Source organism: Gekko japonicus, unplaced genomic scaffold, assembly GCF_001447785.1.
Source record: "Gekko japonicus isolate JY-2015 unplaced genomic scaffold, Gekko_japonicus_V1.1 scaffold2429, whole genome shotgun sequence".
In the NCBI taxonomy this organism is placed as follows: domain Eukaryota; kingdom Metazoa; phylum Chordata; class Lepidosauria; order Squamata; family Gekkonidae; genus Gekko; species Gekko japonicus.
The window spans coordinates 162,828-188,085 of NW_015165894.1; the positions used below are offsets into that span (position 1 = coordinate 162,828).

The following is a 25,258-nucleotide window of genomic DNA, read 5'->3' on the forward strand; positions in this document are numbered from 1 at the left end:
GTAGGGAAATTGAGGCAGATTCAGGAAACCCAGGCCTGACTTGTTAGAAATCATATCATGTAGGTTTGACCCAGCATCCACTGAAATCATGTAGGTTTGACCCAGCATCCACTGAAATCAGTGGGCTTAGAATGGAGTGGCTTTACTTAGAATGGCATTGAAAGTCATAGTAAATCAGTGCCCAACCTTATAGTGTTTACTTAGAAGTAAGTCTTGTGGTCTCATGTACTGTGTGCAGTGTTTTACTGTTCAGTCCATCTAGGATTGCTGCCCAAGTTGCCATGCTGCACAATTATGTGTATGCCACTGGGACAACTAGTTGGATGCACTGTTTGAGGTACATGTTTTAAATGCACTGGATTTCATAATTAAACAGACAAGCTAGTTTAGAAAGGAAAGTAGTTTATTTTTTCAGCTGTTTGGGTGGTTATAGTTGAAACTTCAATAACTCCTCCAGCTGTGTACTTCTCTCTTCACATGTAAAGGCCTGGTTTGGGACATGCAGAAGAATGAAGTGTGCAACTCCCACAAGGCAGAATGGCCTGTATCACTTCAAACTACAGGAGGTGAATTCCAGGTGTATCTTCCTTTGCATAAAAAAACTCCACACACAGAAGAAGCTAACAGAGCAGGGGGACATGCCCACCCCTCTCTTTGTTTGCTTTGCTACTTTTATGTTTGTGGGGAGATTTTAACATATAGGAGCATTCCAAAATATTCTCCTCCTGCTGTCAGAAGCAATATCGTTCATTCTATTTCCATTTCCCCTCCTCATTCTCCTGCATGTGTATACCAGGCCTGAGCTTCTAATGTTCCACGATGCTTTTTGTCTGTCTACTGATGAACAGAATTAATCCTGCTCCTGCTGTGCAATAGTTCAGGGATAGGCAGTCCTGTCACAGGTGTCAGCAGTGGCACACTGGAGCCTTTTGCATGGCAGCCAGGACCAGATCTCCAGCCAAGGAACTTTGGAAGCACTGCTGAGGCCAGCAGTATCAGAGGAGGCAAAAGCTGTGGCTTATTCCTCTCATAGCTCCCAGACCAGCACAGCTGCTAGCCGAGTCCAGGCTGAATCCCTGGAATGCTAGAAGCACCGCTGGGGCTGGCTTGTCCGTACATGTCTCCCAGTTTTGCTGGCACACAAACATCTTCATAAATATATGTTGCATATTTTTTGCAACCTATAAAAGGTTACATACCCCTGTACAAGCTATTCATTTCAGTGAGAGAACAACAATGATAGCAAAGCTTAGTAAAATTGGCCAGTTTATGCCATGTCTGTAGAGGAGAGAGCCATTGGAATAGGTCTGCAGTCTTGTTTTGGTTGTTTTCGTGTAGGTTTTTTAGCAGCTGCACTTTACCAGAGTTCTGTGGTAAACTTTTCTTGTTATTAAAAGAATATGAGAATGAGAAAGGAGGATGTGGTTAAATCATAGCCTAGAACAGGGCTTTTTTTGTAGAAAAAGCCCAGCAGGAACTCATTAGCACATTAGGCCACACCCCTGACAGCACAGCTCATTAGCATATTAGGCCACACCCCATACCTTCCCTTGGCTTGCCCAGGCACCCCATGGCTGTGGGGCACCCGGGCAAGCCGGCCCTTGGACAGGCCGGGGAAGGCACGGGGAGGCATTTAAATGCCTCCCTGATCCTTCCAGGGGGCCCCCCTGGCCCGCCTGCCTTGGAGTTACAGTTGGGGGGGTCGCTCTCTAGGCCTTTTCTCCATAGCCACGCATGCGCAGAGGTTTTGGCTGTAGTGGGTGTGGCCAACTCTGAAGCCAGCCGGAACTCTGTTCCTGTGCGTTCCTGCCCAAAAATAGCCCTGGCCTAGAAGTTACTTATGCTGTTCATCACCTTTTTAGTGCATGATCGTTTGTGCTCCCTTCTAGAAGACATACTATGGGTATAGATGTACAGTTTTGAAGTATTTAGAGAAGATGGAGGAGAAACATCTTAATAATATTATGCTGTCTATTCCATTTCACAAATAACAAATAGGAAACTTTGTTTTAACTGGCTACAGAGACATGACCCAACTACAGAGACATGGCCCATAAGAAACAGAGTTCTATTTATTTGTTACACATCTGCCCTGCCCTTCCATTAACGATTTCTGGACAATACACATGGTTGCCCCCTTCCTTTAATCCCCACAAAATTCAGTGAGGTAGATTTTTGTCTGTGAAACTAAATCTTCCTCACTAGCCCAGTGAGCTCTGCGACTCCATATTTCCATATTTCTAGTATAACTATCTATCCACTATACCACATGGATTTCTATTTCAGTGAAATGATACCTGTATTCATTTTCTATCAGACCAAAACTTCCCTTGCCTTTAGTTTCCACAGTTTTGATCAGTCCTAAGCACCTCATGGCTTCTAGCCTCTCACAAATCCCCTTTCTCAAATGCAGCATGCTTACTCTTTTTAAAAAGTTGACCACCAACAGAGGCAGTGCTGCAGAGACAGCAGTGACAGTTCCAGGTCTAAACAGAAACAGCAAAATGGGCAAGGCCACAAGTGACCCTCAGGGAAGGCTCTTGTCTGGCAGCTGGGTGGGAGCTGTCATAGTCATCCCAATTGGGTAGACTTTTCTGTATGCAGTGAAATGACCTGAGCAAGATAAGACATGAGTGTACTGTATCCATGTTGCATTGCTTTCAACAAGGCAAAAGCTCAAGTGTGCATCCTTACCCTCTTCTGGGGGCAAGATGTAGTGTTTGCAATCTGCAATGAAATGTCATAGGCACCTTTTTAAAGCATAGCTAGAAGGAGAAGTCAGGGCACCTGAGTCACAGTGGGTGACTGCAGAATAGTTTGGTTCCATTAGACTGCTTCAGCACCAGTGAACTTTATCTATTTTGAGTTTGACAAAGAGGAAATGTAAAGGAAATGGAGAAGTGTGGAGGAAAGGCAGACCCAAGAAGAATCTGTGATGATTTTGTATAGATTATGCTTGGTTCCTCATTGTAGCAATTGTACAGTGCACAGACAGCTGTTTTTCAGGATGTTGGCAACTTCCAGCCACTCTCACAAAGATAATAATTTAGCTCAGGGATGTTTTTAGTTTAGATTCTTAAATAAAAATTACATGGTAGAACAAAGCTCCCCATATTTCACTTATAGTAACAGGTTAATTGAATGCAGTTGCTTCTGTGATATGGACAGAACCAGGCAAACATGGCAACAAGAAATCCAAACTCTTCCTGAAAGAAACTGGTGCTTGTAGAATAAATTATACAATTAAGCATTATGTTTACTTTACGTAATCTATTCTAGTGGTAGCACTATATTTAGAAACCTGAAAATTGAGAATTGAGATTGCCAGGAAGGAGCTAAGAAAAGAGCTTGTAAGGCTTCATAAAATATGCCACTGGGGAGGGCAAATGAAAGAAACTATGGAGAAAAATGGGATGTACAGACCCCCTGACACCCAAGCTGAGAGGCTGATCTCAGTCCAAGGTTCCCTTTATCACCTAATACCCATTTTCAAACTCTGTGGTACAAACATGGGGCCTAAAACTTTTTTTTTTTTTGCTTTTGGAATGAAGGCTATGACACTCTAATTCTGGATCCTGTACTGTACTGTTTCTTTTCTGTTGGAAGTATATTCCAGTCAGTAGTATACACACAGCTATTGACTGTCTTGTGTGCTGAATTGCTTTTTAAAAAGAGTTTCTAAAAGATAAATTTTCATTTTAATTTATAGTATACATCAGTACTATGACTTCAGTTTTGTACAGCATACCTGGTAAGTGTTATCAAACCACTTTAGAGATCTTGCTTACAAAGAATGATAGTTGGAATAAATGTTCTTGCAGTCGTTTTATTTATTTATTTAAAATAGTTATATACTGCCTTCTTTCCCTGGACACAGGGTGGTCAACAGTGCCATTTGAAGCTGCAAAACACAAAATATAGACATCCATTAACAGATAAAAATAATGTACAGATTTTAAAAACACACAGCTTAACCTGCAGAGGCAGTTCACCTTCCTTCAAATGAGCTCTGAAATAGAACTATTTTGCATGCCTTCCTAAATGTGCTATAGGCTCCATCCTTCAGGAAATACCACTCCAATGGTATTTGCAAAGAGAAATCCTTAGTAACTGTGCCATTGCTTAGCTGGGTGACTAAAGACATGTAAAAAGGTAAAGGTTCCCTTGCTCGAAAGCCAGTCAAATCCAACTCTAGGGTTGCGGTGCTCATCTCCGTTTCAAAGCCGAAGAGAGCCAGCGCTGTCCGAAGACATTTCCGTGGTCATGTGGCCGGCATGACTAAACACCAAGGTGCATGGAATGCTGTTACTTTCCCACTGAAGTGGTACCTATTTATCTACTTGCAATTTCTTGCTTTCGAACTGCTAGGTTGGCAGGAGCTGGAACTAGAGACGGGAGCTCACTCCGTCATGCGGCACCCGGGTCTTGAACTGCTGAACTACCGACCTTCCACAGCCTGCAGTTCAGCGTCTTAACCACTTGAGCCACCGCAGCTCCTATCATTATTATTATACTATATATATATACTATATTATATTATTATACTATTATACTATAAATTATGTACAGATGTACATAATTTCAGTGGCAAGCCTAAAGCGGAAGTGAATTCACCACATTTTGGGCAGGCATACCTATCTTCTTTACCACCTTGAGTTCAAGAGAAACCCATTCTTCCTGTTGGCAATAGAATATGGACAGAAAGTCATTGTGGTCACTAAGCTACCATCTGTCCATTCCTGAAGCAATTTTTCAGCATTAAAAATGTTTTAATGTAAAATGATTATGAATTACAGGTGGCACTAAGAATATATACATCTCTATATAAATGTATAAATATACAGATTTAGGGGTAATAGCCAGTTGAAGACTGGGAAGAAAACCAAGACAAACAACAGCGTTACATTTGCTTGCCAATGTAGTTGAAAATGAAAGTTCAGCATTGGCAGTGGAAGGAAAACATGCTGTGGCTCTTGGTTTATATATAGACCTGTGCACTGTCTCTTTTTTTAAAATCTAGATGTCACTGTTGGTGTAGCCAGTTTGGTGTAGTGGTTAAGTGCGCGGACTCTAATCTGGGAGAACCGGGTTTGATTCCTCACTCCTCCACTCGCAGCTGCTGGATGACCTTGGGCAAGCCATAGTTTTGGCACAGCTGTTCTTGAAAAAGAGCAGCTTCTGTCAGAGTTCTCTCAGCCTCACCTACCTCACAGGGTGTCTGTTGTGGGGAGGGGAAGGGAAAGGAGTTTGTAAGCCACTCTGAGACTCCTTTGGGTAGTGAAGGGCGGGGTATAAATCCAATCTCCTCCTCCTCCTCTTCTTCTCTGCTTTATATTTGTGCTTCCAGTTCAGTTAGTATGAATTAGAGAAGTATGACTTTTAATGCCATGATGACTGCATTATATTTATATGACTTTTAATGCCATGATGACTGCATTTATATTTTGCTCAGGGCAGGGGGAGGCACCCAAGGGTACACTAATACTAATCTTGCATGCAGAGTAGAATTTGTACTTTCCCATTCTTGCTAAGATTAGTAACTGATGTTTTGTCCCATTAGGAACATCTGTGTCACCACTCAACCTGACGATAAAGCGACAGAATTTTGAGTACAGTTTGTCATGGGAGGCTGGAAATAATACACGGGCACCAACCTACTACAACGTGAAGTATTTTATTTGGGGGTTTGTATTTTTTATAATGTTTATCCCCATTTTGCAAATTATTACAGAAGTTTAATAAGTTACTATGTCATTAGTGTGTTGTGTGTGTGTGTGTATATATATGCCTGTCTATCTCTATCTATCTATCTATCTATCTATCTATCTATCTATCTATCTATCTATCTATCTATCTATCTATCTATATCTGTTTAAATTCCTGAAACAAAGTGCTTCTTGGAAAACAGGAAAGATGCACAAATAAAATAAAATAAGGACCAATTCACACATTACAAAAGTGTCACATTTCTGCCTCAGTTTTATTGCTCAGAATTTACTTGAGAATTCTGTGCTTAGAAATGAATTTCCAGGGGTGTAGTATTGGATTGGATATTGGCATGTGGAGAGAGGGGGTTTAAGTCTTCCCTCCTGTCATTTTCTCAACCTTCAACAGTCCCAGGGATTAACAGTTTGCCCTGTCAAGAGACATGATCACCTTTGCATTGATAAACCTGACAATTTAAACATCAGCATTTAGCCTTGCCATAAATGTAAAGCAATAGCCTGTTTCTTTGATGAGCCATCCAAGTGTTAAAGAATAACATGGGGAGAGCTTCCTCCTCTTGGATGCACATCTTAATGTGGTGAGGGGGTTTCTGTGTCAGCAAAGCTGAGAGCAATACTGTAATGGGTCTAAACTCCTAGCAGAGTTACTCAAAGCGGAATGGTCACAGCTGAGAGACCACACGAAGATGCACCCCCCCCCTTTGGGGATCAACAGCCACATCAGCACAAGTGAATGGACAGTTTTCCGATGGTGATGGGGCGGAGGAATCCTTGAATGGTAGCTACTGGGCAGCAGCAGTAGAGGAAGGTGACACTGGTGGGTGATCTTTCATAGACAACAGCAGTGGACGCTACAACTAACCTTGGTTAGTACTGGGCAGAAGAAGGCCATGGTAAACCACTTCTGAATAATTTTTACCTCAAAAACCGTATGATGAGACAATCCAAAGTGAAAAAAGATACAGTGCTGGAAGGTGGAACCTCCAAGTCAGATAGGACTCAATCAGCTACTGGGGAAGAGCTGAGGACAACTATGACTAGCACTATTCTTAATGATGCAACTGGACTAAAGCCAAAAAGGATGTTCAATTGTTGATTTGAATGGATGCAAAGGGAAAGTCCAATGCTTTTTGACACATATAGTAGGAACTTGGAACATGAGAAGTACAAATCAAGGTAAGCTCAAAATCATAAAATGAGAAATGGAACATTTAAACATTGCAATCCTGGGACAGAGCAAACTAAAGTGACCTGGATTAGGACTTTTTCAGTCAGAAAATTACAAAGTGTTTTATAAGGGGAATGACAAATACAGAAGGAACAGAGTTGCTCGAATAGTAAGGTGAGATATAGTCAAGGCAGTCAGGAGTTGTAATGCAAAGTCTGACCGAATAATCTCAATCAGACTTCATGGAAAGCTTATCAATATAACCATCATTCAAATCTATGCCCCAGCTACAGATGCTGATGAGGAAGACATTGAAAGTTTTTATGCAAGTGTACAGGAAGAAATTGATCACACACCTAAAGATGTGTTGATAATCATAGGTGAATGGAAAGCACAAGTAGGAAACAAAGCAGAATCAAATATTGTTGGAAAATTTGGGCTTGAAGCATGAAATGAAGCAGGAGAGCAACTTATAGAATTCTGTGAAGACAACAATTTATTCATTGCAAACACGTGCTTCAGGCAGCCTAACAGATGATTGTATAAATGGACATCACCAGACGGCCAATACAGAAATCAAATAGATTACATCATTGGAAGCAGAAGATGGAGAAGCTCTGTTCTGTCTTCTAAAAAAAGACCAGGAGCCAATTGTGGTTCAGATCATGAATTGTTAACGTTGAAAATTATAATAAAGCTAAAGAAAAACACCAGTCATAGTGCCAAAATACAATCTAAGCAACATTCCTGAAGAGTTTAAAAACCATATAAACATCAGGTTTGCATTACTTAGGTCAAGTGAATGAGAACTGGAAGAGCTATGAGTTGAAATCAGAGATATTATCAAGGGGAAATGCTCAAAGATTATTCCTGTAGCCAAAACAAAAGAAAAGCCTGAATGGATGACTGGTGAAACTCTTAAAATTGCTAAAGACAGATGAGAAGCAAAAGTATTTATTTAATTAATTTATGTATTTGTTTCATTAGACTTATATCCCACACTTCCCACATTGTAGGCTTGGGGCGGGTTCCAACATACAGGTCTGCAATTAATGTAGATATTGCAACATATTGCAACAACATATTTGCAACATATTGCAACAACATATTGCAACAATCCCTTAAAATCAATAAAATCACCAACACACAATCAATAAAATCACCAACAAACTAAGACAACAATGCGTCTCAACAGATAATATTGTAGTTCCAGTCGGCTTCTAGGATCTGCGGTCACTGGAAGGGAGGCCAGATCAAAGTGGATGCTTGCTGCCTCAAAGGCCTGGCGGAAGAGCTTTGTCTTACAGGCCATGCAGAACTGTAACACTCCCACAGGGCCCTTATCTTATAACGTAGCTCATTCCACCAGGCAGAGTCCAGGGCCAAAAAGGCCCTGGCCCTAGTTGAGGCAAGTCAGACATCTCTAGGGCCAGGGACTACCAGGAGTTGCTGGTCCATAGAGCAGAATGTTCAATGGGACTCATATGGGGAGAGGCGGTCTCGAAAATATGCAGGCCCCTGGCCATTTAGTGCTTTAAAAACACCTTGAAATAGATCTGGTACTCAGTAGGCAACCAGTAAAGGTCATCGGGCAGATACATGCCCGCACAGGCAGCGACATCAACACCCATGCCACTGTGTTCTGCACTAGTTGCAACTTTCAGAGCAGAGTCAAGGGAAGCCCCATGTAGATAGAATTACAACAATCCAGTCTGGAAGTGACTGTTGCATGGGTCACCGCAACCAGATCGTGGGGGGTGAGGTATGGGGCCAACTGCCTGATTTGCCTCAGATGAGAAAAATCAGCAGGGCACCCAGGAACACCGTAGGCTCCTTACCTTCAGCATTGGCACCAGTGGGGCACCGTCAAAGGCTGGAAGCCTGATGCCCAGTCCCAGTCCCCTATGCCCCAGTTGCAGGACCTCTGTCTTCAATAAATTCAGTTTCAGTTGGCTCTGGTGTAAATTTGGGGGTTTTTTTTAACCCCCTGTGTATTTTTTAAACTTTTTGCATTTTTCTGCAACCCTGGGGAGTGCCCCAACTGTGCAGAAAAATCTCTTTACCCTCCATGTGCCCCAGATCTGCGGAAATAAGTGTCCGCACGCACAGGGGACCCTTGGCTATTATTATACAGATATATAGATTGTTGAACTCATCAAAAGGATATTTTAATCTATTATCATCATCATCATCATCATCATCATTTATAGTTCCCTTTTCTTACAGGGCATATTACAAGTATGATTTTACAAGACTTTCTGTCAGTCAGTTAAATGAATTACAAAATATAATAATATCAGTCCATAAACCGATTACAAGATCTAACATTTGAATCTAATAGTAAAGATTCCTAGTAAGACAAAAACTTTAAGCAGCCTGTAAATAAAATAAGCGTGGAAAGGAAGAATGAAAAATAACATAATGTGCTGAACATAAAGCCAAAAATAGGGGGTCAAGTGAGAAAAACAATAAGAGTTCTAGTTAGTATATATAGGTACAACTATTTAATGAGACTGTGCTCATCCTCTGGTATTGACTCAATATATATACAAAAGGGGAACCAAATTGCCGTTGGATTCTTTTTCTGGGCAAGGTTCAGATAGCACTTGCTACATAAGTTTATACATGTTCCCATATCTTGTTTCCTAATTGCTGATAGATAAGGAGGCACAGGATGTCTTACTAAACTGCCTGTCAATTGTCATTTTCTGTAGTTTAGACTAAGTCAACTTCCCATTTGTGAACAGGGGAAAGATTGTCTTTCTCAAGCAGCGCTAAAAAGAGCCAATGGATTGTGAAGATAAAGCTTGTAGTTCATGAGGTAGTAGAGTCTATATGGGCTTAAAAAGACATAAGCAAACACTGGTTGATGCAAGTGTGAAATCATATAGAATGCTTTTGCTTCTTTGTAGTGAATGTCTCATCACATCGAAGCAAGATGAACAAGAAAGTTCCTCCATCAACAGTGCTGAGTAAGTAAGGAGTATTTTAGAAGCAGTTGTCCAAGTATGTATTTGTCTGTCCTTGAAACTACAAAATAGAACATCTAATAGTTAGTTTTTTTGATACTTAGAGTCCTTTGTAATCACTTGTGTATTGGATGTGTAGATGAATAATAGGCCTCCATAGATTTAGACAGTCATGGTCTGCTTAAACACAACTGCATGGAGTCAGGTGTCTTAAGTATAAAAAGGTCAATGACTGATTCAGTTTTATTCTGTTCCAGGACTTTTTCTTTTGTTACCTACTCCCAGTTCTCTAGGTAAGATAGGCTATACAGCGAAATGATAAATAATATATAAATTAAGCTCGTGTGGATGGTTTTCAGCTTTGAGCATGAACTGCAAAGTGATGTTTTTACTTATATTTTAAACCTATATCATGCTGAGGTTTTGGGAGAGTGCGCTAAATTACAAACAGGATAATGTTTCCACTTGCTGATCACATGATCCCCAAAAGCCAGCTTGTCCCGAGGGCGAGCCTCCCCAGGGCTGGCCACCGCCGCTCGGGACTCCGGCATCGCCGCCCACCCCAGTCCCAACAACAAAGGAACCTACCGGAGGCAGAGGCCGACATGACGCACCGTCACCACAGCCCCCAGGACCCATCGGGATGGCTCTGAGGTGCCCGGGCAGCGCCTCCATTGGGGAACGGCCAGCTCAGGAGGGGGGGTGCCCTGGAAGGAGTGAGAATGGCCTGGCGCAAGGGCCCGCCCACAGCACAGAGCAGCCTGGAGGGAGAGAGATGTGGGATGGGCAGGGACGCTAGGGTCGGAAGGAAGCCACTCCCCAGCCCAGCATCCTGGTACAAGAGGAGAGGGCGGGGCCGTAACTGGGGGGGAGGGCGGACCACAGAGAGAAGCAGGTGACATGGGGTGGGAATAAAAGGGGGAACAGAAACGGAGGCCGGGGAGGAGGAAGCAACACTGACAGCACCGAAGGGAGAAGCGAGAGAGACTTGTCTGAGTGTGCCAAGGGAGTGTGGAGGGTGGTGACGTAACCTCCTCCCCTCCCGACCATCTGAGGCCTCTGTGGTTCCCCCTTCCCACTCCTCGGGAGGCAAGACGCGGTGGCGTATAGGTCGGAGCAGCAGGGGACTAGCGACAGCGACGAGGGGTCGTCTAGCTCATGTGACACAGCTCAAATGAAAAATTCTTACCTCCCTTTTAAAAATATGTCAAACTATGAGACAGATGTGTAAAAGTATCCTTCTAAGAGTAATAAACTGTGACTCTGTTGTTACACTCCATTTGTCTCCTTTCAAGCATGGAGCTAACTAACAATATCCTTTTCTTAGAGATGGGGTGCAGTGTTAGAGAAATACATTCCAATATTCATTGCATTACATCCAATATTCTAATTTACTATTCCAAAAATGAAATCCACTAAAATATAGTGGATGTATAGCCCTTCTTGGTGAGAATACATATGAATGAGTTTAACATATGTAACAAGATAAGAGACCAATATCCCTGTTAAGTCCTGGGGAGGTTTTTGTTCTGACTGTAATTCAGTAATTTCCCTTTCCATTCTGACATCTATGTTACTTCACTGCTCCCCCCCCAATTAAGTCCAAACAAATGGTGACCGTATGAATGTTGCTTGTTGCTGTGGTTTAGTCTTTCATATGTCAAAACATCTTCATTAAGTTGTATGCTAGTTTGCCTATATATATGAACTGTTAACTTCCATTTGAGTGTAGCTGAGGGAGTGTGTGTGTACACAAAAGCTCATACCTTGAATAAACTTTTGTTGGTCTTAAAGATGCCACTGGACTCAAAATTTGTTCTACTGCTTCAGACCAACACAGCTGACCACCTGGATCTTTCTAATTGGGGGTACTCTATTTTCTGTCAGAAGTAGAGCCAAACCACACTACCACACTACCAAGCAGAGCTACCCTTCACTCTGTCTGCTGTTTTCCTGAGCCAGACTTGAGCTCTCACTGCTCTCTCCCTGAGGCAGAACTGAACTGAACTCCTACTGTGTTTCTCTCCAGTATTCCATCCCTGTTCTCAAAGATGATTGGATGCTGGAATAGCATTCCTATATGCTTAAGTGAGTGGCTGTTTTCCCCTTCAGGGGGCAGGACAGCCTGGAAACCCTAGTCAGGCCTGGCCCTAAGGAGTCCTCCCTCAAAGGCCAACATCGGCCCCTCCTCTTGCTTTTTACTGACAGAACCAAGCTTGGAATACTGTGGTTGCCTAGCAACAGCCACTGAGGGAATCCGTTGCTTAAAGCTATAGGTGTTCCTTTTATCATTTTCAGGTTTTTTTAACCCTCTCCCCCCAATGTATTTTATTTTATTTAGATTTCAGATTTTTCTGCAAATCTGGGGTATTTTTCAGGTTTGCAGAAAGATCTATCTTGCCCGTTCACAGCTCGAGTCACCGGATTTAAGTATCCAAAGACTTGGCCAACTTTGCTAATTATATAGATTTTATAGTACAGTAGTAACAGGAAAACAGAGGTTTGCATGATTCTTGAATGTGAGCTACTAACGTTTCATTGGAGTCAGTCCTCAGGAAAGAGGCTGATTGTTGAAATCCCTGCCTCTAGTATGACGCATTACTGTATACACCAAAGTATTTAAAGTGAAATAACTTTAAACAATGAACATCATGTCTTCACTTCCCAGCTTCCAATCAACAGTGTTTTAGGCATCAGGTTCCAGCCTCTATATGTTACATATGTATGCATTCATAGGTTTGCTGTGCAAGTATAAACTCAAGTATATGGTCTTGACTGCTTAAACGTTTGGTTCCGTTTTAAAACATGTTTCTAGACTTTTAAGGCTGCAGATACAAGTCTAAAAATATGTGGGCAGTGCTTGGTGAAATTCGAGACCCTGGTGGTAGGATTGGCAGACCTTCTGGTGGTCAAAGGACTCAGCAACAGAGGAGTCGGCAAGCACACAGGTCCAACAAGTAATAGGAACAGTGGCCTGGGATACACACAGTCAATTAAGATTTGAATTTTCATGGCAAGATAAAGTATATACCAGCTTGACTGGTACCCAACATTGTTGTCAGTGTGCATGCTGCTCTTTTATTTGCTGGTCTAATTTGTTTTTATATTGCTTCCGTTTAAAGTTGTTTTCAAAACATCAAGGAGTGCTCCAATATCACACATTTGTTCTGTAACCTGACAAAGGAGTTTACAGATCCTAGCAAGACATATGTGATAGCACTGACGACATTCCCAGAACATGCAGCAAATTATTCAGGCTACCTATTCACTCCATATTCAGATAGTAAGTACATTGTTCTGTATTCATTTCTGAAGCATTTTCCAGTCCTGCTGCTATGTACATCACTGCAAATATTCTCGCTGCTTGGAGGAATGCATGTATCATACAGGTTGTAAAGCTTTCTCTGTGACCTTCAGGGATGTCCTGTGATTAGACAAAATGAAATGTGGATATCACTATAGAATAGCAAACTGACAATTATTTTTATTGTATTTTTATTGTACTGGCACGTTTTGGATTTGCCCTCACAGATGCGTCTGCTTGTGACCTTTGTGTCTACTCTTGCATGGCCTTCCTCTTTATAGAATTGGGGGCCAAGCCAAACAGGATGCTCAAGAGATCTCTGAATGAGCATCATGTACATCAGGACTGCTGCCCAGGGATAAGGGAGTTAACCAGCACTCACATACATACACCAAAACACATCCTATATTGTTACCAGCCTTAGAAGGGGTGGGGGTGACACAAAGAGAGGATTCTGTCTTTTGTCCCTTTCACGGATACCAACAGCCTGTTGGGGAGTGAATGGTTTCAGTGAATGAAACCACATGAAGAGGAGGAGTTAAATGCCATGACCCTGATCGTCACATATACCATTACAAATTAAAAATTACTATTAAGATCCATTCACAGATCTCCAAGATTCATATCTAGCTTGGCCCACAGGCTATGGTAATAGCTGCCAAGAACAAATCTTAGCACCAAGCTATGTGTGACATGAATAAATGCACAATTGGCTCTTCCAGTGGTTTCTGTAAAAGGCAGTATGGAAGGGGGGGAGTGGGATGTGGTTCAAGACTGCAGTGCCAAGGTTGACCAACCACCTCCTTTTGGTACCATTTCTTTGGTGGAAATTGTTCTCCCTTTCCCAGAGCTACTATTAGGTATGGTAGGGGAAAAGACAGGCACCTACTGCAACTAATGCAACTCCTGGGGACAATTTCTGTTGGGGAATGGTGTGAGGAGTGAGGATTAAACACATACTCCTGCTGTAGCCCCAAACGAAATTGCCCCTTGTACTAAAGAAAACAGTGAAAGAACTGATCACAGATCTCTCATCTAATGCATACTTCCATCCCAAAATAGAAGTTAGCATCTGCACACAGGGCTAGCTGGTAGATTCAGGGCTGACTTTCAGGATCAGAATTAGGATGACAGCCAACAATGATTTGATCTATTTTAACCTCCTTCAACATATATGAAAGCCAGAAATATCACTTGTTGCAAATGGAATTTATTACCTCTTTATTTTATTTCTCAAACAGCATGCTTAGGACCACCTGAGTTTAACATTTCTACTTGTTCAAGCTGTGTTAATGTGACAGTGAAAATTCTTTCTTCATTACTTAATGTATATAAAAGAATGGAGTATACAATAAAAGTGAAAGCTGTGAATTTTGAAGAACAGGTAAGAGGTTTATTATTTATTTTTAAAAAATATTTATATGCCACATTTCTCCCAAGCATCTCAGGACCCAAGGTTAGCAACAACAATGTAAAATATGTTTATAAAACAAATATTAAAAACAACAGATATAAAAACATTTATAGCAGTCTAAACATACCAAGTGCTCTCCACCAGTGGTATTCCCCCTCTTCCCAGGCTTGGACTACTCCAAAAGTTCTCTGGAACAGCTCCTTTGTGCAACCTTTCTGAAAAGCCAGAAAGGTAGAAGACCCCTATTGAGCAAACTTCAGAGGACGGCGGAAGACAGGAAGGCCTGGCGTGATCTGGTCCATGGGGTCGCGAAGAGTCGGACTTGACTGCGACTGAACAACAACAACAACAGGAGCCCCCTAATCTCTTCTGTGAGGCTGTTCAGGAGGCACATGGGGCAACCCCTGAAAAGGCTTGAGCCTGGACTGTTGCCGAAGAATGAAGCTGCCACACAGAAGCATGGAGGAAGAGGCAGTTTTCCAAGTATATAGGCCCCAGCTCATGAAGGGATTTAAAGATGTTCACCAGCACCTTTAGTTGGACCCAGAAACTAATCAGCAGCCAGTGAGGGGACCTCTGAATAGCAGTGATGTAGTCCCACCAGCTAGCCACATATAACAAACGGACTGTTGAATTTTAATTAGAAAAATCTTCACTGAACTCTCTTGTCTTTTCAGCTATAGCATATTTTATCATTTATAGTACCACCCTTTGATCCATGGTCCTGTTTGTGCTCCAGTATGCATATGGAGCTCCTACATGGATGGTTCTCCCCATTCTTTGCAATGGATGGGGCAGCTTAGCGTGCACATCCATTGGTGCTAAAGTGGAAGGTGAAATCTGGATTGATAAGGAAGATTCAGTTTGTTTCAGACCTCCTACTGGAACAATAAGTATATGCTCAATAGTATAGCAGCAGCACAATTCCCAAGTGCATGTGATGAGACTTACCTTAAACTAGCAGAATGTGATTCTACACTAGTATATCATTGCCATCATGCCACTGTTGCAGCACATGCAGATGAGCGGAAACTTATAAGAAACTTGTTCAGCTGCCTTGCACTGAGTCAGAGCACTGCTTCATCTAGCTAGTCTGCTGTGCCTAGCAGCAGCACTCCAGGATCATAGACAGTTGACATTGGCTACCTGAGATCTTTGAACTGAAGATGCAAGGCACTGAGCCTGGAGTGATTCTGCATGCAAAACAGGCATTCCAGCACTAAGCCGTGATCTCTCTGCCGTTGTCTGAAACAGGGGACAGGACTTGATGGACCAGTAGTCTGATCCATTTTGGCCTCTCTTATGATCATTTGTTAAGAATGCTCAGTCTTCGGGCTAAACTTAGCGTATCATGTCTCTGCCTCTCCATGTTTTCTAAATGACTTTTGCAAATGCAGGCTCTGGGACTGTTTGATCAAAGACAAGAATGGTGTGGGGGAAGGATGGAAACTATAGCTTTTTCCTTCTCTGTCTCACTGGCCAAAACCACCCCAAGCTACTTTTTACTCCTGAGAGTGAAAACTTACAAGTAGAATCATTTTTCTCCAGTGTGGGTAAAAGTAGGTCCAGGGTGTTGTTTTGTTATGTTCCCCCCCCCCCCAGTGAGACAACAACGGGTGATGAAAGGTTCAAATTCCCCTCTGTTGCCATGCAGTTCTCCATGATCAAACTACCCCAAAGCCTGTTTTGCAAAAGAAACAGCTGTGATTTAAAATACATAGGGCAGGGATGTGTAACGGAGCCCTAATTAGAGAAGGTAGCTTGCTAAGGCCCTGTACTGAGTTTATGGCTGAGATGTAAAGTGCACTCTCCTACTCATACTTAATAGCAGTGCATCCTACCATTTCACACATTTATATTTGTCCTTGCCAGCATACTTGATGCAGTTTTCAAGTTAAAGTATCTGTTTTTGCAGGATATTGTATACGCTAATACAACAGAAAGAGAGAGTTTTTACACTGTTTTTGAAGGTTTGCATCAAAACAGAAATTATTGTGTTTCCGTTGATACAAGCTCTTCTGCAAGTAAAAAGTGTGTTCCATCTCCCTGGAAATGCATTGTGATCAGCTCCAAGGATAAATCAGGTACCCTGAATTATGGTGGAATGACATCATTTGTTGGTAAACTATTTACTGTGGGGAGGGATATCTTAAAATAGCTTTTAAAAAGAGTTTTAAGTAACATAAACACTTTTGTTTGAATTCATTGGTCTAAACCAAAAATATGTTTTGCAAGAACCCTGAAATGCAATGTTGTTTAACCAAATATCTTTTAAACCTACAGATTATGTTATCCCAGTCATATGTGGCATATTTCTCTCGCTAGCAGTTGGAATGATTGTGTGGTTACAATACTACATGGCAGGCTCTGGTGACTTAAAATCAAAAGAAAGACCCAAAGTTTTGGTATGTACACTTTGAAAACTTCTGTTTACTTTTCATCAGGTATTTGTTCAGATGGTGCAAAAGGAGGGAGTTCAGCTCTGCAGTGGTAAGGCAGAATCAAGGAAATATATCCTTGTGTCTGTGAAACCCACTGAAGTGTCAAACCAGTTGATTCCCTTAGTCTTTATTGACTTACATTGGTATGATCTTTGCACTGTCATTGAACCAAGGTAATCCTAATCTGTTTCACCCCTCTAAAACCACTGAAGTCAGTGCATTTAACAAAGTGTAACTGTGTATAGGATCATACTGTAAGATAGCTTCACAGAAGTATAAGAAGTCTTTAAAGCCACTTCTGTGTTTCCTGCTATGAACTACACACACTTTCCCCTCACCTAGAACATAAGAACATAAGAGAAGCCATGTTGGATCAAGCCAGTGGCCCATCTAGTCCAACACTCTGTGTCACACAGTGACAAAAACCCAGGTACCATCAGGAAGTCCACCAGCAGGGCCAGAACTCCAGAAGCCCTCCCAAGCACCAAGAATACAGAGCATCATTGCCAGACATAGTGATGCATCTGTACCTTGTGGCTAATAACTACAGAGGGACCTCTGCTCCACATGTATATCCAATCCCTTCTTGAATATGCTAAGATTACAATTGCGAAGAATTGGAAAAACAGAAACCCACCTACATTAACACAATGGATTAATAAAGTTTGGGATATATTTATGCTAGAAAACCTCTCTATATATGACTCATCAATTAAAAACGAGTGCGAATTTTATAACCCTCTGAGTATTTGGAGCCCGATCTTAGAAAAAATATTGTTAGCGCAATTTAATTGGATAGACGTTGCTAATGCAAAATACAAAATAATGCAATTTAATTAGAACACTCTATACATCTGACTTCCTACAACTAGATATGTTCAAAAATTGTTAGGACTTTAATAAAGTTTAGGTAAAGTAAGATATATATGCCTGATTTGAGTAGAGGCGGTTTGCATCTTCTGAAATTTTGCTTTTTGTAACCGGTTATTATTCTGTATTGTAAAAATCTTCTAATAAAAATATTGGGGAAAAAAAAAGAATATGCTTGTAGTCACCACCACTTCCTGTAGCAGTGAATTCCACATGTTAATTATACTTTGGGTGAAGAAGTACTTCCTTTTATCTGTTCTTAGCCTACTGCTCATTAATTTCATTGGATGTCCATGAGTTCTTGTATTGTGAGAAAGGAAGTACTTCTTTCTCTACTTTCTCTATCCCATGTCACCCCTAATCATCGTTTCTCCAAGCTAAAAAGCCCTAACCTCTTAAACTTTTCCTCATAGGAAAGGAAATGTTTTCAAAAGCTTTCTGGAAGTCTAGGTGAGCAACATTTACTGGGTCACCCTTGTCCACATTTGTTAATCCCTTCAAAGAACTCTCTAGTGAGACAAGATTTTCCCTTATAGAATCCATGCTGATTCTTCCTCAATAGTTTTTGTTCATTAGTGTGCCTACTAATTCTCTTTGATAACAGATTCCATCAATTTACCCAGTATCGACGTTACGCTGACAAGCCTGTAATTTCCTGAATCTCCTCTGGAACTTTTTTTAAAGATGGGGGTTACATTAGCTATCATCCAGTCCTTGGGAATGGAGGCAGACTTTAGTGATAGATTGCATATTTTTGTCAGGTGATCCACAGGTTCACGTTTGAGTTCATTCAGAACTCTTGGATGTATGCCATGTTGGCCTAGTGATTTGTCAGTTTTTAATTTTTCAGTTGTAGGACCTCCTCTCTCATCACCTCAATTTGACTCAGGTCTTTTGACACCCCACCTGAAATAGGCAGCTCTGTAGTGGGCAAGCACCTCCCATCTTCCACAGTGAAAACAGAGGCAAAAAAATGTATTGAGCTTCTCTGCCATTTCCTTATCATTCTTCAGTAATCCTTTCACTCCTTGGTCATCCAAGAGTCCCACTGCCTCCCTGGCTGGTTTTCAGCTTCTAGTGTACTTGAAGACATTTTTATTGTTGGTCTTTATGTTGTTCGGTTTTTTGCAATATGTTTCTCATAGTCCCTTTTTGCCTGTCTGATCACCAACTTGCATTTTATTTGCCAAAGCCTGTGCTCCCTTTTGTTTACCTCACTCAGACTAGACTTAAAGGAATCCTTCTTACCTTTTACTACATCCATTACTTTGTGTGTTAACAATGCAGGCCTTTTTTAATTCCTATTCGTTCCTTTCCTAACCTGCGGTATACATTGTATCTGAGCTTCCAGGATTGTAGCTTTAAATAGTCTCCAAGCTTCCCAAAGAGATTTGACCCTGCTTTCCTTTTCTTTCAGTTTCTTCTTCACAATCCCCCTCATTTGAGAGATGTTATGCCTTCTAAAGTTAAATGTGGTTGTGTTGATCTTTTGGGGCAACTCCCAATTTACATAAATGCTAAACTTATTAGCATTATGGGAACTGTTCCCAACTGGTGCTATCATGTTTAAACCTCTCACCAGGTCTTGAGTATTACTTAGAACCATGTCAGGATTACCTCCCCCTAAGGGTTCTGCAACCATCTTCTCCATGGCACAGTCATTGAGAGTATCTAGAAATTCAATCTCTTTCTCCTGACTTGAACACATATTGACCCAATCAATGTTTGGGTAGTTAAAATCACCTATTATGATACAGTTATTTCTTTTCTTTTTTTGAAATGTTTATTTACATTTTTCCATATTATACATACATTTGTCTCTTTTTTTATATTCACATTTGGGGGTTAATTTACATATTTTTCCTCATACCATTTTATGGCTTTGTGCCATTTCTGGTTAAATTTATCATCCAACTTTCCAGCCAAAAACATGTTTAATTTATCCATCTCTATTACCTCAAAGAGCTTATTTATCAGATCTTCCTTATTTGGTATATTATCCGATTTCCAGTTTCTAGCAATACAGATTCTTGCCATTGTGGTTAGATATACAATAATACATGTTTCATTATATTTAATACCGTTGGGTGTAATATTTAACAAAAAGATTTCTGGGTTCAGGGGCAAGTCTATTTCTGTTATTTCTTTTATCAATTGCTTGGTACTTTTCCAGAATCTCTGCACTTTCTCACATTTCCACCAAATGTGTAAATGCGTTCCTTTATTGTTATTGCACCTCCAACAGTTCCCTGAAACATTTGTATAGCACTATTTCATCGAGCTGCTTTCCTTAATTCTTCTGCTGTTTTTAAATCATCCTCTAAACTTTGATCTGGAGGCTGATAAACTCCCAGAGTTAACCTTCCTTTTGGGCACACTATTTCCACCCATAGCATTTATGTAAGCGAACCTATTTCTCTTAGATTTCTCACTTTTACTGGATTATATACCCTCTCTGACATACAGAGCCACTCCACCTCCAACCCTTCCCTCCCTATCCTGATATTATTTATATAAAGGAATCATTGTATCACACTTATTATCCTCATCGCACCAAGATTCTGAAATACCCACAATGTCTATGTTTTCCTCTGACACTAAGCATTCCAGCTCCTCCATTTTACCCCAGACACTTCTAACATTTGCATATAAACATCTATAATTTCCCAAACAGGTTAGGACTGCAACCTTCCTCCTGTGGCCTCTAGACCTTGTCAGGCACTTAACGTTGTTTGTTACCCTCTCAGTGGCCATCCCTAATCCATTTCCCTGTAGAACAGTAACAGCTACCCCATCATCTCTTAGAGATGAGCCATCTCAAACCAGAGACATTTCATCTCTTGTCAACAAGATTTAGTTTAAAAACTGCTCTGCCATCTTTTTGATTTTAAGTACGAGCAGCCTGGTTCCTTCTCGTCTCTTTTGTACAGGTCTTGCTTGTTCCAAAAGGCATCCCAGTGCCTAACGAACTTAAACCCTTCCTCTGTACACCATCATCTCATCCATGCATTGAGGCTCCTAATTTGTGCCTGTCTAGCTGCCCTGCACATGGAACAGGCAGCACTTCTGAGAAGGCTACCTCCCCAAGTTCATTCTTGGCTTCCTGCACTGTTGGATTCTGAAAGCTGCCTTAATACTTCACACACATGCATTTAGCCTCTCTCCCACATATGTCCATGGAACCAACATTTCAAAGGAAGAAGAAAGTGTAATGCAATCTAGCCTTAGAAGGATGTTCAGGGTTGTTGTTTTTTCATTGTACCACTATGGATAAACTTCCCTCTATTTTTTAATGTTATTAAATTCATTTTAAACATTATGCCACTTTATCCTGCAGTCAGTGCCATTTATAAATGCATTAAAACATGTAGTAAAACCATAAAGATGATGTTTTCAGTTTAATAGTAGCACTTGTACATTTTTATCCCATGCTTCCTTCAAGGAACTTGGGCCAATGTACTTTGTGTTTCCCTTTCTCCATTTTATCCTTACAGCAGCCCTGAGGATAAGCTAGAATGGGCGAGAACGACTGGCCCAAGTTCCTCCAGAGAGCTTCATAGCAGTGTGGGGATTTGAACCTGGATCTCCCAGACCCTAGCTCAGCATTCTAACCACTACACCACTGGCCTTCAACCCCAAACTGCACTATTAAAAGTCCCAGAGACCTCTGCTAAATGCTAGTTCAAAGAGAAAGAAACAAAGAAGCAACTTAACATCTTCTAGAGGAAAGTTTTTTTTAAAAAAACAACCAATTTTTATTAGGATATATCAATAAATCACACTATACACCACCTTACAAACTATCATATATCCCTTTCTCCTAATTACCCACCCCTTCTGACTTCCCACAGTGCTCCAACCTCCAGCCCAAATCTTGTATTTCCCTCTTTTCCTCCTTGCTCATTGATCAGATTCTACCAGTAACATATCTTTTAGTCTTCTGGAGGAAAGTTTGAGTGGGTCAGAAGCACATTAAAAAACTGTCACTGTTAGCCTACCATCCTCACCTGACAATGTGATCGCACCTCTAGCAGAGCTTGTTGAACTGTTTTTAGTGGTGCCCCTGGGCTCATATGAAGAAAGGCATTGCTGCAGATGGGCCATGAAGGGCTTTAAAGGCACCCTTTGTGACGGAGCTCTTCCGCCAGGCTTTTGTGTAGGAGCCGCCGCCACTGCACCACCACCACCAACTAGGCTGGGTAACATCTGAGAGTGAGATGTTAATAAACTATTAACACAAAAGCTAAGTTTTTTATGAACACATCACTGTTTGCTGGTGATGGGCATGAACTCATGTTCCTGCACTCCATTCATGAACGAAGGCTTCCTGGTTTCAGAAGCCTGAATTAAACTCCAGTTTGCCATGATGCCCACCTGCAGGCATCTGGCCAAACTGGTGCCATTTGATTATCATGGCAAAATGTTGTTTAATTCAAAGATTCCAAAACTAGGGCCTCCACATGTGTGTGTGGGGGGGTGCTTTCAAAGAAGGAGAGCACACAAGCATTGCAACAAGCCTCAGTAAGGTCATCATGAACAGAGGTTTGTTTGTGACATCTGAATATGCCAAAGATGATATACTGAACATTCCAAAGGTGATATACTGAGCACCACTGTTTTTATTACACTCCAGCACTGTTTTGAAACTACCCCATGCATCTGTTTGTAAATTCCCTTTTTTCTTTCTTTTCAGGAACCCACACAAAAATTAAACTATTCACTCTTTGACTCTCCTCCTGAAGAAGTGCACACTATTCAGATGATCCAGGAGAGGGGGAAAACGTTTGGGGAAAACAGTTATGATGGTGAAAGTAGTAATGAAAAAGATGCCATATATACTAATCGCAGGCCCTTGGGCACAATTTCAAAATCCCATTCCAAGACAGACATAGAAGATACAGTATCTATAGGCTGTTCATCAACTGCAAGTGACTGTCAAACAGCTGAAATGTTAGACGTTGAGGCAGAGGACTCTCAATATGATATTAAGAAAGAAGACAGTGCAACAGACCAGATGTTTTACCCTTCTTCTGACATGAACTCCTCCTCCTTACCCGAACCAGAGGGTGGTGGCTGTTTAAATATTAACTTAGATACTGTGAAGCTAGAAGTACCCAATACAAATTGGGAAGCTTTGGCAACACAAATCTCCTTTCAAGAAGATACATCAGACTTGCAGGAACCATGTGATCCTGATGCCTCTGAACCAAAACATTTTGCTAACAGAGTGGATACGCAGAGGTCTGATATTCTTGACATGTCACCTACATGGCAAAATTATAGTGGTTCTGAAGAAAGTGAGTCATCAGATTCAGAAATGGTTGGTGAATACATGAGAAGATGACTCAATGGAGAGAAAAGTTACCATTTGCTAACACTATATGACAGCTTACTCCAGTGTTAAAGAATGTCTGGCTTGGTTAATGTGTGTTCTCTGTTGCTCTTAGTTGCATGAAAGTGTAACAGTGTGGTAACCATCCTTAGTAGCAATTTTTGCTCAGTTGTCACGTCTTGACAACAAGCTAGAGCCCTTCCTGAAAGATGGCAAAACAAATCCAGTTTTATGTATGGCTTTGAATAGAATAAATAGCAAAAGTACACCGCCACAGTATCTTCAGATCTGATTTTACAACCAGTCTTGAGATTGGACTTCTAATAATAATTGATAATCAGTTCTATGTGATTATCAAATGTTGTTGGGCTGAAGCACTTTGCTGGTAATTGAAAAATTGCTACAAAATGGATCTGCTATTTCTTGAAGGTCATAGCCAATGGGATTTATCCCTTTGCCAATACTTCCACCACTTTGGGGACACCTTAGTGCCAGTGCCTATACAGTATGTGAAGTCTCACAAAGACATGCGGCTCAACACTCCTGATTTTCTGATCAAGTCTGGTTTGTTTTCCCCTTTGAGATGAAGCAACCCCTCCCCTATCTCATGAAAACCAAACTGACTCTCTGGTCGTTTCTACACAGGTTATCTGCCCTGCGCTTAATGCTGTTAGGAAGCAGGTTCTTTCGCTGTTCCCCACAGCACTGTGGTACATTGGTTTACCATCTGGGGTTTCCCCATCTTTTTTCCTGATCTTTCTCAAACATGCTTTGCTCCAAAGTTTTTGGAACAATCACAGTAAAACCTGGATGGCTGCTATGAGAGGGAAAACACAGATTTTCCCACCCGCATGGCAGCCGTTTTCCCTGTCCTGTCCCTACAGCAGCAGCTTCCTCCCCCTGCTACTTGGGGGGAACTTTTTGTTGCAACAATATATGTATCAGGGTCTCTGAATTCCCAGCCCCTTCCCTTGCAGAAATATAAGGGGAAAGGCATATGGGGAAACCTGCCATGTGGAAGCCCCATTGACACTGTGCTTTATCAGAAGGCATACCAACAGCAAGGATACCACTGAAGCCCATCCCTGAGTGGAAACCACCTCTGTGAACCAGTTATGGTCAAGGATCTGGTTATGTGACTGGAGTGGAAGTTAAAAGATTTGCTAAATGGGCTTCCATTTTTTCCCCTTTTGGACCAAGCCTTCTCATGTGAAAAAAGGATGTAACCTTCAAAGAATATCATTTTCTCATTCTGAATTTGAGAGCAGCAATAAAGTAGAATGCATTTTGCCATTTTCAATAGTCCTTTGAAATACAAATATTTCACCACTACTTTTACTGAGATATTTAGGCTCCAAATTTAAGAACACTTCTATGTGAATAAGACTCATTGAATATAGTAGGACTCACTTCTGAGTAGACAGGTTTGGATTCTTTCCTGAACCTAGTATTCACATAATCAAGACCAAACTTTAGTAAATTTCAAATGTTTGGAATGTTTTGATATCCCCTCTTATGTGACACGGAAATAATAGCTGATGATAAATATACCTGATAATTGTTAAATCAGAACCATGTTGGATATCTTTAGCACTAACTACAGTTTACTTGCAAATGCATGTAGCTGAGTTCTGGCTCTGTTCTAAAAACAAAAAACTGCCGTAGTAGAGAGAATTAAGAATGAAGAAGTGGGAGGGATAGGACGACTACTTAATCCATTTCTCTATGACCACCAAATACAATTTTTGAATTCTTGGATGTTGTTTCTCTTACTACGTCCACACAAAGTTTATTAAATATCCTTGCTTCCCATTCATGAGGTTATGACATATGTAAAAAGTCAGGGTATTTTAGGAAGAAGTTCAGAATTTGTAATAATGGGTTCCATCTCACCTTGACTGGCTAGTAGTAACCAGAGTTCAAATTGTATTGTGGAGCTAAGAAGAGGTTTTTTTCTAACTGGTCAAGGAGACAGGCCTTACCAATTTCCTTAATCTAGTCTTAGCTCTTATTGGCCCTTCCTGGCAACATCCC

At 41.2% G+C, this 25,258-nt stretch overlaps 1 protein-coding gene across 2 annotated transcripts in view; it reads left to right on the top strand.

Moving 5' to 3' along the window:
* The window catches only part of IFNAR2 (interferon (alpha, beta and omega) receptor 2), a 28,679-nt gene extending 5,185 nt beyond the window's left edge, over nucleotides 1-23,494 (top strand). Inside the window, exons 4-12 of one of the 2 annotated variants that reach the window (XM_015411346.1) lie at nucleotides 3,710-3,751; nucleotides 5,561-5,684; nucleotides 9,807-9,866; nucleotides 10,121-10,156; nucleotides 12,986-13,146; nucleotides 14,409-14,551; nucleotides 16,497-16,665; nucleotides 16,865-16,986; nucleotides 22,586-23,494. In XM_015411346.1, the coding sequence (XP_015266832.1) occupies nucleotides 3,710-3,751; nucleotides 5,561-5,684; nucleotides 9,807-9,866; nucleotides 10,121-10,156; nucleotides 12,986-13,146; nucleotides 14,409-14,551; nucleotides 16,497-16,665; nucleotides 16,865-16,986; nucleotides 22,586-23,236 (1,508 nt within the window). In that variant the 3' untranslated portion in view covers nucleotides 23,237-23,494. The remainder of the gene's footprint in view (nucleotides 1-3,709; nucleotides 3,752-5,560; nucleotides 5,685-9,806; nucleotides 9,867-10,120; nucleotides 10,157-12,985; nucleotides 13,147-14,408; nucleotides 14,552-16,496; nucleotides 16,666-16,864; nucleotides 16,987-22,585) is intronic. The other variant, XM_015411347.1, reaches the window with a different exon arrangement.
* Nucleotides 23,495-25,258: the final 1,764 nt, after the last annotated feature.